This window comes from Limulus polyphemus, unplaced genomic scaffold (assembly GCF_000517525.1).
Source record: "Limulus polyphemus unplaced genomic scaffold, Limulus_polyphemus-2.1.2 Scaffold305, whole genome shotgun sequence".
Lineage (NCBI taxonomy): Eukaryota > Metazoa > Arthropoda > Merostomata > Xiphosura > Limulidae > Limulus > Limulus polyphemus.
In genome coordinates, this window is record NW_013665915.1 from 572,703 (window position 1) to 587,671 (window position 14,969).

The following is a 14,969-nucleotide window of genomic DNA, read 5'->3' on the forward strand; positions in this document are numbered from 1 at the left end:
TATAACAGCAAATGTACAACGTTTCGACAAGGTTTCGTCATCGTCAGGTACCAAGTTTTTCTTCATTACCCATTCAAGCCGTCTCCATCCATTATTAGAGTGCATAATTCTTCTCGTGATTCATAGCATGCGCACGTTTTACTGGCGTCACGACAGTACAAATTGCAACGTCAAGCGTCACTTATGTGACGTCATTTTAGTGTGTGCTGACTGATTGACACTACTGTAAGTAGTATGAGTGGTTAAAACACGTGACCCTTCCAGGCGGCCTTTGGCCCCCTTTCGGGAAAATTATGCTAATACTATATTAATTACACAAAAAAATCTGCCTACCGGCTTCATATTGAGACATTTTTATTTCTCATTGTCGGATGGCTTTATTTATTCCAGGTAGCAGAGTCTAACTATATCATCAGAGGTTTATATTAATACTTCCGAAGAGAATGGTAATATAATAAACTAGATAACTTATTTTTGTCTGTTGAAGTTCAAATTTATTTGTTTGACTTTTCTGTGTCTGAATAGACTATGTGTTTACACATTAAAATGATCCGTTTCTACCAGAGAATGGAAGATGGAAGAACCGGTATCGGGAGAAAATACTTTGTTTTGAGTTTAAAAGAACAAAAACTTGTTTTTCATTAAGATATTTTCCACTTTCATTAATTTCAAAAATAACGCAGCGACACTGAATCCAAAATATATCTTTTATCTTTAGTAGTCTGTAATCCTCAATATGCTTAGTGCAAACAGTAGATAGTTTGTGCATTTATCAGTTGTGCTGCGAAAACTATAAACGTTTCGTAAAACGAAAGTTGGAAACTATCTTTTGCGTTATCACCCTTGCCTCCCAAAGGGAAGTCGAAGGTATTGCAATCGGGTCCGTGTGTGTTTCTGTCTGTCTGTCTGCATTTCCGGCCGCTTATCTCGAAAACTGATAGACCTATGTACACGAAAATTTTACGCAACATAGAAAGACAGTATGAGATAGTCCTCCCCGAATTTGGTCCGGAACCAAATCCAGATCCGGATTCTGGATCACTTTCAAGCACTTTTTATAATGAAAAGATAGGGCATTTTTGCGACTTTGGGTTAATAACTCTGTAAAGTGTAATCGGATTTGTCCCATATTTCATGGACAAATTAAAGTTGAGACTCCTCATCACATTACAAAAAATTATCCGAATCGTTGATCATTCACTTCATGAAACATTAGTTAATATATCTAGATATTTTGTACATTGAACCTAATAGTTTTTGTCCATTTCTGAATCCTATTAGACTAACTGCAATAATGTTATCAATGTTTGAAAATGTTAAACGCTTTTCATACAAAAGGTTTAACTTTTATTACATATGTTGTTTATTTAGTACGTACAAATATTTTATAAAATAGTCTTATTTTTAGCTTGATTAAAACTTGAAAATTTTAGTCCATTTAAGCATTCTGACTTCAGTACTGAAAGAGCAAGAGAACAAGCTTATTTCTCTTAATCTATGATATACATAATACATTTAATAATATTATTACACTCAAAGTGAGGTTCGAATTTCAGATGTCAAACGAAGATACTAATACAGACGCAACGTCTTAGAATACTATGTCATTCCCTCATTTCAGATTTTTCATTTATCCCTAACTCCTCGAGTCATCATCAGTTTTGATCTAATAGATGTGGAAGTCAATTCATCGCTAAAATTATCAACAGATGCTAATATATATGCTACAATTGTCAACAAATCCTCAGTTCAGAGTAATATCTACCAGTGGAATTTTGTGTCGTGCAGATTATCCTTTGTTTACTATACGTTTTCGCTTTTCAACAAGGAAAAGAACAACATCAACAAAGACAGTAATCTTACCATTTTTTTGACTGCATGGTTCTTTTAATCTGAAACAGATATGAAACAGCTGTTTTTGATGTGGCATAAAATTTTCAGATCTCTTCAGAAAGATATAAATGGGGGCATCCCAGCATTCGGAACAGATGTGGCAATATCCCAGATTTGGTCAAAATTTGGTCGGCCCTCCACCCTTTAACATGGCTGAAGTCACTGTCGTCCCGTTCCTCTAGATATCGACCATTGTGACGACATAAAACTTTATAGCGCAACTATATAAAACTTCATCGCGTTTTGTGTATGATTTATACCAAACAGAGCAATGATTTAACACTTCATAGTGCTATGTGTCTGTTTTACACTGACCAGAGCAACGTTGTAACAATACAGTATACAACAAGAGCAATTAGTGAGACTGCATACTCTCAACCCACCATTCCTTTTCGAGATTTACCGTTTATATTGGTAACGTCAAATTTCACCATCGAAAACTCAGAAAATTCTTCTGATATCCAGTCGATACAAGATGATAAAAACCCTATAACCCGAGCGCTTTCAATAGGTGGACATTTCTTCCTCAGGGACAAACTGGGATTCCCAGTTTGCCCCTCAAGAAGAAAGGTCCACCTTTCGAAAATGTTTTATTCAAATATCACTACTTTCTAATTTAACGAGCAAATATCACTTACGTCTATTAATTTACAGTTGTTAGAGAGATTTAAAGTTTGTGCTGCTTCTTGTTCCAATTGCAATAAAAAAGAAGGATAAGTATTCCCTAACTTTTTCTTGTTTAAATTATAGCAACTGTTAATAGAATTTGCCCCTTCTATATAACTTGGCTCTTTTTTTCTATTAGATATTCATATGGCTGAGCTCTTTATACTAAATTCGTTGTTTTAATGCATGTAAAATGTTTTACTCATGATGTCGCTGCTTGTTCCAATTGTTCATTTTAATTGTTCATGCTGAACCGGAAGTCCACTTTTAGTTTACTACTTCATACAAATATTTAACATTAACTTCCGATCATGGCAATCTACCAACTTAGATCAAAATCAACCTGGTACTGAGAAAGTATAGCTAATTAAATATACTGTTCTTACTTTTAAAGATTAGAATACATTGTTTCATCAGTTGGGTACCATTGCTGTAAGAGACATTTTCGGCTGTAAACCCAATAATATCTCACGAGGTTCGACTAGCTTAGAAGATTTAGGTTAGCCTAAATCTGTGTATTAAGCTAACAAATGAAAATGATTTTTATGATTAAAAAAAAGAAATTAAAATATAAAAAGTAGATATATTAAATATTCTAACCAATAACGTCAGTGAAAGTAACATTAAAGAAATAATACAGTATACCTTACTTACATAACACAGAAACATTTGTTGTTATCTACTTGCACTGTCGTAGATAGACGGCCCAGAACTCGATTCTATTTGCTATTACTTAACACAAACCTGTTCACCTGGAAGACCCTGAAATTGAATATTAGCTTGCTAATACTTTACACAAAGGTATTGAACTTGAGGACCCAGAATTTAATGTGAGTTTTCTAATATTTCAGAAGAACGTGCTCACCAGAAGGACCCGAAATTTGATATTAGCTTCGTAATACTCAACATGTATATTTTCAGCTGGAGGACCCAGAATTTAAGGTAAGTAACTTAATACTCCACATGCATATATTCAACTGAAGGACACATAATTTAATGTTAGCAACTTAATACTTCACATACATATGCTTAGTTGGAGGACCCAAAAGTATAATGTTTGATTTCCAGGATATGTCTGTTCGGAAATACTTTGACAAAAATATGTTCTTACAGAATACAAATGCTTAGTGTCATCAAACTGGTATTCTACAATAAAAATACAGAGCATAGAAAATAGTAACTTTTTAATACTAAATGTTTTTAACCTACACATTATATAAACTCAACACTAAATGTTTTTTTTAGTCTACACATTAAATAAACTCAACACAAATTATTCAATTTTAAAACTTCAACATATGCAACAATAACTATTTCTATACATTTTATATATGCATTATTCCACAAAAACGTGTAATCGCTACATAAACGTAGTTTATGCACTTTATACAAATTAAAAGTATTTTTATAAATTGTTCATTATCGACTGTATTGAAATGTTGAGGAAATTTAAGCATTAGAAATTAATAAATGTCTATTTTTAATTAAGTATAGAATTTTTTAAATAAAAAACTCCAATAGAATTTAACCACTTTAAAAAAGTAAATTTTAAGTTATTTTACAGGCATACAAATACAAAGATAATGTTTATACGGTGTTGTTATGATTTTATTTTTGATGATTTTTTTTGTAAGTTTCGAAACATGTATTTGAATCTTTATGATTTTTCATACCTTAAGAAAGCTTTCTCTGTGTGTTTTTACATTTTTTAATTCTTGTTGCTGCTTGTTTTAATTGTTCATGCTGCTGCTTGAAAGCGTATTGTTATCTTGACTACTTCACACAGATATGTTCACCTAGACGAACCAGAAGCTTATTTTTATGTTAACTATTTCACACAGACATGTTCACCTAGACGAACCACAAGCTTATTGTTAAATTGACTATTTCACATAGACATGTTCACCTGGATAAACGAAGAGCTTATTGTTATGTTGACTATTTCACACAAACATGTTCACTTAAACAAACCAGAAGCGTATTGTTATCTTGACTACTTCACACATACATGTTCACCTAGACGAACCAGAAGCTTATTGTTATCTTGATTATTTCATACAAACATGTTCCCCTAGACGAACTAGAAGTTTATTGCTATCTTGACTACTTCACTCAGACATGTTCACCTAGACAAACGAAGAGCTTATTGTTATGTTGACTACTTCACACAAACATGTTCACCTAAACAAACCAAAAGCTTATTGTTATCTTGACTACTTCACACATACATGTTCATCTAGACAAACCAGAAGCTTATTATTATCATGACTACTTCACAAGATATGTTTACCTAGAAGAACCGGAAGCTTATTCTTAGCTTACTACTTCACAAGATATGTCTACCTATACTAACCGGACATTTAATGTTAGTTTGCTGCTACTTCAGACACGTGTTCACCTAGAAAAACAGATAGATATTGTAAATGTTTGGGATGAGCTTAAAACTAACCAAACGCCAGAATACATCACTTGTGCCTTGTATGATTGGAATAATTTGTTATCTATTATAAGATTTTCCCTATGACTGTAATATATTATTTTCAAGCAGGTTTTGAATGATATATATATATATACATACATACTAGGTTAATTCGGAATATTATTTCTAAAATAACAACTTGAGCAAACGTTACCTAAAAATGTTCTGTTCCACATTTTACTGGTTATGACAGAACCATTGGTCACGTCGAATCCTTCGCTTAAAGTTTCGTTTAGTGCCAGGGCGTAAAGGATCATAGCTTCATAAAATCCACTTACAAACGTGTTCACCTAGACAAACCAATTGTGTACACTTGATATGGCCAATGTTAAAAGTTTTTGTTTTTTTTCAAATGTCTTTTGTTTCAAAAATACGCCTCGGTAGCAAAAAAAAAAAGAAATTTCGCAAAAACAACTTTGTTAGGTAAAGTTAAATAATTTCCATCTAAGCAATGATTTAGACTTATTCAGCAAAAATAAGGAAGAAGAAGCCTACATTTTACAGTCAGAAAGCTCAGTAAGCTATGCTGTTCATTTTATGGATATTATAAATACATATATATATATATATATAACATGTATTGTTCAGCTTAATGTAGAGTATGTATGAATATTCTGGCTAGTGCTTAGGACTACTAGTCGAAAGGTTGTGAGTTTGAGATTTACTTGGACATGGTTATGTCTTTGAGCAAGACACTTTACTCCAATTGTTTCAGTCTACACAACTGTATAGATGAGTAGCTGGAGGTTAACCTGCGATGTACTAACATCCATCCAGGTAGCTGAAGGTTAACCTGCGTTATACTGACACCCATCCAGGTAGATGAAGGTTAACCTGCAATGTACTGACACCCCATCCAGGTAGATGAAGGTTAACCTACGATGTACTGACACCCCATCCAGGTAGCTGGTGTTAACCTTATGATGTACTGACACCCCATCCAGGTAGCTGGTGTTAACCTGCGATGTGCTGACACCTCATCCAGATAGATGGAGATTAACCTGCGATGTAATGATACCCCCTCCAGGTAGATGGTGTTAACCTGCGATGTACTGATACCCCCTCCAGGTAGATGGTGTTAACATTCTCATTCGCCTGTGCCGTCGGAACCGAGTTTCGGCAATGGTTACTTTGTGCCGTTTCGGCTTGGGATGGATTTAACTTTAACTAACGTCATTTATAAGTAAACCTCAAAGCCATCCTACCAAATTCTTACATTACAACATTACCTGACCGAAATAAGTGTGTATGTGTTTGAACAAACTTTCATCTTTAAAAGAGTTTCTTTCTCGATTTTCTCTTTTGGTGTGTTTCTGATAGGTTAAATACCAAAACCTTACTTCGCATCTCTCTCTTAAAATCACACCATATCCTATTAAACGGGCATCGTTTGTAATTGTTTTTGCTTATTTCGTATCGTATGAAATGTTCAATACTAAACTAATGGTTAAACTAACGATATATGTATAACTCACAGGAATACTTGACCGAACTGTGCTCATTCTTGACCCCAGAGGGCGTTTATAGGAAGAACTTGTTAGGATCTCTTCGTATTTGATTTTCCACGTCATCGAGGCAATATCTGCTTCCAGTTTAAAGTGCCTAATCCACAAATCAGAATAAGAATACTGTTTACAAAATTAAATGTCATTTTAAGCCTTAACTACTATTAAAAATATCTAAGGTCTAATAATTATCTCGTGGCGTTTTTCACATGCTAAAACAAGAGATTGAAATTTCGAACAAAATATTCAGTTTTTTTAATTATATAGATACCTTTTTTCATTATTATCAGCATGAAAGAAGGTTTGTAAACCATTGTTTCTGTATTTGAACATGCAAAGTGAGTGAAAACATTTACTTATAAATAAATTTCAGTGTTGTTGTTGTTTTTATGCTGGAATGTTATTACCATGTCTCGAACAAGAACTATGCAGACACAGTGGTGTAGTCGAAGGTATAATCTCGAGTAAACTGCATGCTACACACTTTTTGTCTGGCGAATATAGCGTTTATCCACTTCTCATGTTTGCACACTTACAACGCTAGAAAACGGGTTTCGACTAGTACAGCACTATATACGATTGTGTGTGTGTGTAACCTTCGTTCTTTTGTAAAATCTGGGTTCTTTATTAGAATTGCTAAAAGCCACAAGTAAATAATAATCGAATCCAGGATTATACTAAACATAGATACTACCTTGCACAACAGACAGAGTTTAATTTCCCGGTAGACTGAGCTGTAAATACAGAGGACATACTTCAAAAGGTTCCCATAAATAACATAAATACTTAAAGTAATTGGTTGTGGCAAGCTTGATGTAGGTCATTTCTACAGTGTATAAAATAGGAAGCGTGATGAAAATAACATCTAGTTTATAAATCCTACGCTTTAGCACCTATACTTATCATTTACACCCAATCTTCAGAAATGTCACTAGAATTAGAAAATTTAGTTGGAATTCTAATACCTCAGATTTGATAAAAATTGGCTTTTTTAGATTAGATGTATATATCAAAACCCGCTGAGCTTCATCAAACCTTATGAAAGTCATTACTTTGTCCAAAAATAATCTATTGTCACGGCTCCCAAAGTTAAGATACATTAGTTATAAGTAAATATATAGTAGATATTATGTAAAAAAGTGATCATCGTGTAGTATGTTAAACATTGCTTATACATGTGCACATTTTTCTTCTTCAAAAATATAATATGCAGGCAGTGTCATCTGTGGAGAAAATTTAAAAGTATTACGTTTCGAAGACTTTACATCATGTAAAGTGATTAAGGCACTTTACTAGCAATCTGCGAATCGCGGGTTCGAATTCCGTTACCGAACATGCTCGTCCTTTTAGCCGTTGGAGCATAATAATGTAACGGTCAATCCCACTTTTCGTTAGCAAAAGAGTAACCCAAGAGTTGGTGTTGGCTAGCTTCCTTTACTTTAGTCTATCACTTCTAAATTGGGAATGGCTAGCGCAGATAGTCCTCGAGTATCTTTGAGCGAAATGCATCAAAAATAAAAAAATTACAAGATCCACGATATATATTCATAAATTATCCCCTAGTATCATTTATAGATATCAGATTCAGAAACCTGCAACGGAAAAATGACACTTCATGAGTAATTGGCCCAAGTTTCTCTTCTTAAAAATCAATGATATATGGTATCTTTCTGGACGTTTAGACACCTTAGTAAATTCTGTTTTCATTGACATTTCGGTGACCTCATACATATACACATATATTTATGTGTTAGTGCAATGTACAGTTTCTTCTCAAACGTTTCGGTCATTTCTAAGGACATTTTTCCTTTAGAAATGCCTCTCGTATTAAGCATGAGAGTTTATAATGGTCAAATTCGGGTTTGATCTCTGCGATGGACACAGCACAGATTGTGGAGATTTTCGCTTAAATCAATCGAATGAACATTCCTCAAAAAAGTTGTATTATAAAAAATAAGATCTACTATGTTCGTAACAGCTGAAGTCTCAATCATTTTCAGACGTATTATCTTCCCAGAAACTGACGTAGAACAAGGTACATCTAAAGAAGTGTTATTCTATATTGAGCTTAGTATCTTTTATAAAAATAACCATCTACAACACTTCACACGAGCAACCTTAGTTTCGAGCACCCATGGCTCACCACACATACACACACGCATGGTAAGAACAAATGGAAAAAGAAAACACTGTAAATTTTTATTTTGACATCGATGTAATGAGGGTCTTGTCACAACGTTTCGTTAGTGTAAAATGTTTCAGTAATACAGTAAATGAAACCCACGTTTGAAAGATTTTTTCCTCATTAGCGAAGTACCTTCAATGTTTCTTGAATGCCATTTATCATTTTTTTATTTTTTGAAAGAAATCAATCTTCGTTTCTCCTAGCTCTTTCACAGATGACAGTGGAATGTATAATCCTGACAGTTTAGATTTTGTTAATGTAACATATATTAACATGTATACAGAAACCGTATTTTTTATAACTTGGCTCGGCTGTGAGCTATTTTTGTGTGAAACTGAGCAAGAAATGGGGGCTGTTTTGTTATAAGAGATCTAGAAATATAGATTATATATTTAAAATACCAACTAAAAACATCTATAGGTTAACGTACCCTGTTTAGCCCAATTTGTCTTTTTAACTCATTCCTCGTCAACGCAGTGATTACAGCTAGAATGCAACATCTAAAGCCACGACGCTCCTTTTCACAGACCTTTCTTAGCTGAGCGTTATCGAATATGATGTTTAATTTTTTTTGTCTTAACCCTATTTCGGGTGGAACAAATAAAAAGAAAACTGTCAGTGACTCTCTTACCTGTAAATGAAGAATGAGATGATCACCAAGACAACCATAAGTCCGCTCATCACAGCTATTACGATTACGTATTGTGGGATCTCTGTTACGAAGGTATAGACAACATAAAAATATGAGTAAAATCTAAAAAAACAATTGGAAAAATACGTCTGTGAAGTGTTTTTGAAGTTTGTTTCAAAATGTGTGTGCAGAATTACATGTTATATATTTATAATCCAAATATACATTTAAAATTTTCACAATACTTCAAAATATGTTTGTGTTTCCATAGTAAAAAGGAAATTATTCGATTAACCTTGTACTATTAAATGCATTTTCAATACAATATGTTAGAGCTTCTGTTTATAAGATGTATGAAAAGAAAGTAAAAACAAAGTGTAAATGCTTGCATCATACGAAATTACACTACCCTAATTAACAAAGTAACTAATTCTTCATTTAACATATGTTATATATTACTGCATGATATGGCGACATTTTTATCAGTAATGCAATTTCTATTAGCTAAATGTGCATACTATTTTCGGGGCATTTTGACCTGTCGTATCCACAGACTGGAGTGTCTAGCGGCGGCACCTGGCGTCCACCACTCCAGTGGATTTTTTTCCCTTCGACTTCCACCAATTGTTTACTTTCTTGAACGTAATTCGCAACGACCTGTGTTAGTAAGAAATGTGTCAGCGTGTTTGTTTTGCAATTAAAATACTTTCAGGTTCTGTAGAATTATTATGACTAAACAAAATACCAATAACGACACAATCTTTAAACGTTCCTAGATGCCGATATTCAACAAATAATAACTCCTCTTATTCAACTATAGAGGTCAATAAAATATAGAATGAAAATAAATCAATATTTCCAACCATAAAAATGTTTTTTGATATTTTCATAAGCAGGTAGAAGAAATGCTTGTTTTTTTTAATATCACTCAACAAGCCAGTTTTGGCAGACGCTAGTTAATAAATTACAATGTGGTTTATTTTATAACCATTCAAACCCGAATGACTGGAACCTGATATGTGGTTTGTTTTACAGCCATTCAAGCCGGAATGACTGGAAACCAGCATATTTAATCACGTATATTTATTGGGTAAAATAACACAGAATTTAAGAAATAATAATATTAAACTGATTTTAAACTGTCAGATTACAGTAAAATGAAGAAAGGCCATATTAATTAATGCGATTTCTATAACCTCTGTAATTTGACTCGTTGCCAGAAAATTTGGGGACGAAAATATAGAACCTATCTAATAAATGTAAGTAGTAACTTCGCATGTATTTTATCATACGCTGAAATCAATAACAACAACTGAGCCAAAATCATAAGCGGAGAAATCTGGAGCCAAACATCCCTGGGTTTTAAAAGTCAATGCTTGTTTTGTTTTTCTAACCTAGGAAACCAGTAAACTATAAAAAAAAATAGTGCCCTGTTATGCACTGTACTTTTTGTTTAAATATGAGGAGAAAAACATAAAATCGTATTTGGAGATTGAGGCTTTAGCTCATCCTATTCAAATTTCTATGTTATTTAAAACTATAGTTTCATCACATTCCAGAAATCAATGTTTACTGCATTGTACGGATCTTGCATGAAATACGCCATGATCACTCTCAACTTATTTGTATCCTGGATATTATTTTATATAACAGACAATAACAGCGGTAAGTCTGAGGGCTAATAACACTAAAAAATCGGTTTTCGATAACTTTGCTAGGCAGAACACAGATAGTCCACTTTGTAGCTTTGTGCTTAAAACAACAAACAAAAAAAGTCTTCGAGGGGAAGGCTAGATAGTAGAAATTCTGGAGAGGTTTTTCCTGGGAAAGACTTGATAGTAGAAATTCTGGAGAGGTTTTTCCTGGGGAAGGCTAGATAGTAGAAATTCTGGAGAGGTTTTTCCTGGGGAAGGCTAGATAGTAGAAATTCTGGAGAGGTTTTTCCTGGGGAAGGCTCGATAGTAGAAATTCTGGAAAGGTTTTTCCTGGAGAAGTCTAGATAGTAGAAATTCTGGAGAGGTTTTTCCTGGGGAAGGCTAGATAGTAGAAATTCTGGAGAGGTTTTTCCTGGGGAAGGCTAGATAGTAGAAATTCTGGAGAGGTTTTTCCTAAAATCCATTTGTCACATGATGTACCCCATGATTTTAACTTAAAATTTAACTCATAGTTAAACAACTGAGTCATATTAATGTGATTTTAATCGTCTAATCGGCATAGAATGAATAGTGACTATCATATTAAATGAGAGTCGATAGATATTATCAAAAAACACCACATCAAAGGGATTGTCACATAAATATTCACGTAATAAAAAATGTAACATTTAAAGTGATTTTAACTTTAGAAATTGGATTTAGAAATGTATAGAAAGCATCGTATTAAGATACAAATTGGCCTAATAACAATTATAATATTTAAAGTGATTTTACCCTTACATATTAGCATAAGATTTAATATAAGCCATCGTACTAAAATGATTTTCGGCTAGGTATTGGCGTGAGTAAAAACGATAATATTGCAAGACATTTTAACGTCACAAACTGGTAGAGAACGTAACCGATGCTATTATGTTTACAGTTTGCCTGATTCGAGATCTTCAAGCAGGCCTAAAACAATAAGGTGAGTGGAGAAGCACGTTCGAATGACTAGTGTCTTAAGCGCTTGATCCACCATTGATACTTTAATCATTCAGCCGAATTTCCTTTCATCTTAAATTGGTGGTGAAACAGCAAAAAACGAAAACAAAAACATTAGTATGTTCTGAAAACTATCGAAACTGAACTGCAGTGAACCTAAAGTCGCAAAACATTTTAGCATAAATACAAAATAAGTGAAAAAATTGATAATAATGACCGCAAAAGTTTCTACAATTCAGATATTTAAGTGGTAAGATCCTGTTGGGATTATCCCTAATGTAACACTTCTAAAGTTAATCAACTATACGCCTAACAACCTGTTCAAGTGCTTTTATTATCTTCTCTGTTTACCCTAAAAGACTGCTTATCATTACACACAGTTAAGGTTACGCAATACTAGATGAAAAGCGCCAGTTCTTGCTAAAGATACTTGATAAATATCCAGTGGAGAGACAAATACACGGGAACGATCAAGTATTTTTCTGATAATAATCTTTAGGGCTAAAATTAATTAAAAAATGATTCTTACTTCGAATGTTCCTGTTTCGGGATTTAAATCCATCAAAGCATAATTGACATATCGGTCTCCGTTACTGTCTATGGTGACGTTGCCTGAAATTCCTACAAATGTTTGACATTAACGGGAGTTATAGACTTGCTTCTGTCCATATTCGACAAATATTTGAAAGTTATATAACTAATATCATTATTAGAGCTTAAAGTTATTATACTAATGTTAATCTAATACAGCTGTAGGTTTCATAATATCTTACATCTGAGCCTGATAAATTATAATAAACGTGATGTGAACAAAGAAATGTAAAAAAACAAAACAACAAAAAACTGGAAAAGTGAACAAACCAGTTATAAAATTTACTAGTACACATAATCTCCAAACTTTCATAATAGTACACATAATCTCCAAACTTTCATAATAGTACACATAATCTCCAAACTTTCATAATAGTACACATAATCTCCAAACTTTCACAATAGTGCACATAATCTCCAAACTTTCATAATAGTACACATAATCTCCAAACTTTCATAATAATACACATAATCTCCAAACTTTCATAATAGTACACATAATCTCCAAACTTTCATAATAATACACATAATCTCCAAACTTTCACAACAATGATGGTTACATAGCTTGGAAAAAAACTATTAAGATACATCTTTCAGAAGAAAAATCAACAGTAATTGAGCGGTTGTTTTCAAGACTGTTATATATATCACTATACATTACTGATACGATTTAAGACTTACGATATTTTATCCTAAAGATAATTACAAATCAATGTAGTATGAAGTTGGCCGGGCATGGCCAGGTGGTTAGGGCGCTCGACTCGCAATCTGCGGGTCGCGGGTTCGAATCCTCATCACACCAAACATGCTCGCCCTTTCAGCCGTGGGGGCGTTATAATGTGACGGTCAATCCCACTATTCGTTGGTAAAAGAGTAGCCCAAGAGTTGGCGGTGGGTGGTGATGACCTTCCCTCTAGTCTTATACTGCTAAATTAAGGACGGCTAGTGCAGATAGGCCTCGTGTAGCTTTGCGCGAAATTCAAAAAACAAACTAGTATGAAGCTAATACTTTCATTAGAAGTGTGTAGTTCGTCCAAGCCTTTGGTAATTACTTTCATAAAAAGCATTAATTTATTGCTGCTGTTTTTTATGAGTAGAATACAGATGTCACTGCCGAAATACACTGCTACTTGTGTTTGTGTGTGTGAATGTATACTTAAGTTCAACCTAACTACGACGTTTTCTGATAAATTTAAGAAAATATAGTTTCTGGCCAACATTATTTAGGCAGACAATTTTAGGTGATGTTAAATGTATTCATATTTGGCACAGTTGAAGAAAAGTTGCATGCTGATGTTGATAGTTCCACTGTTTCTCTTTACTTACTTTAAAAATTTTACAGGCTACCAACTTGAATATTCAGAAGTAAGATTGTACGCAAAATTTCAGATGTTGTACATAAATAAATTAAATAATTATGTATATATATATATATGAAAGTAACAAAGTGATCAGTACACTGGTGTGACGATATTCATGTGTTGAATAATATTCTCGATAATTTCCAAGAAAAGACATTCGCTTTAACTGTCTTAAAACAAAGAAAATACTTTTACACAATAATCCTAATTTTTTAACAAAATTCAGAGGATATTAAATCCCTTTAAACTTAATACTTATGGGTAATCACACGTCATAACAGACATCTTCCAACATTACTAACTACGCTACATTGTGTACGCTTTGTATGGTCATCGTTACAAGATGTGCTACTCTGTACACTTCATATGGTCAACATTACTAACTACGCTACATTGTGTACACTTCATATGGTCAACATTACTAACTACGCTACATTGTGTACAGTTCGTATGGTCATCGTTACAAGATGTGCTACTCTGTACACTTCATATGGTCAACATTACTAACTACGCTACATTGTGTACAGTGTACAATATTATTAGTTGCATTGCTGTGCTACTCTGTACACTTCATATGGTTTCTTGTAACGATGACCATACGAAGCGTACACAATGTAGCGTAGTTAGTAACGTTGGCCATACGAAGCGTACACAATGTAGCGTAGTTAGTAACGTTGACCATACGAAGAGTACAGAGTAGCACATCTTGTAACGATGACCATACGAACTGTACACAATGTAGCGTAGTTAGTAATGTTGACCATATGAAGTGTACACAATGTAGCGTAGTTAGTAATGTTGACCATATGAAGTGTACAGAGTAGCACATCTTGTAACGATGACCATACAAAGCGTACACAATGTAGCGTAGTTAGTAATGTTGACCATATGAAGTGTACAGAGTAGCACATCTTGTAACGATGACCATACGAACTGTACACAATGTAGCGTAGTTAGTAATGTTGACCATATGAAGTGTACAGAGTAGCACATCTTGTAACGATGACCATACGAACTGTACA

At 33.6% G+C, this 14,969-nt stretch overlaps 1 protein-coding gene across 1 annotated transcript in view; it reads right to left on the reverse strand.

The window, feature by feature from the left end:
- Positions 1 to 14,969, reverse strand: part of LOC106457223 (atrial natriuretic peptide receptor 2-like) — a 54,403-nt gene that overhangs the window by 21,472 nt on the left and 17,962 nt on the right. Inside the window, exons 6-9 of the mRNA XM_022383065.1 lie at positions 12,525 to 12,616; positions 9,878 to 10,016; positions 9,360 to 9,441; positions 6,514 to 6,640 (exon numbers count right to left, since the gene is read on the reverse strand). Coding sequence (XP_022238773.1) covers positions 6,514 to 6,640; positions 9,360 to 9,441; positions 9,878 to 10,016; positions 12,525 to 12,616 — 440 coding nt within the window. The remainder of the gene's footprint in view (positions 1 to 6,513; positions 6,641 to 9,359; positions 9,442 to 9,877; positions 10,017 to 12,524; positions 12,617 to 14,969) is intronic.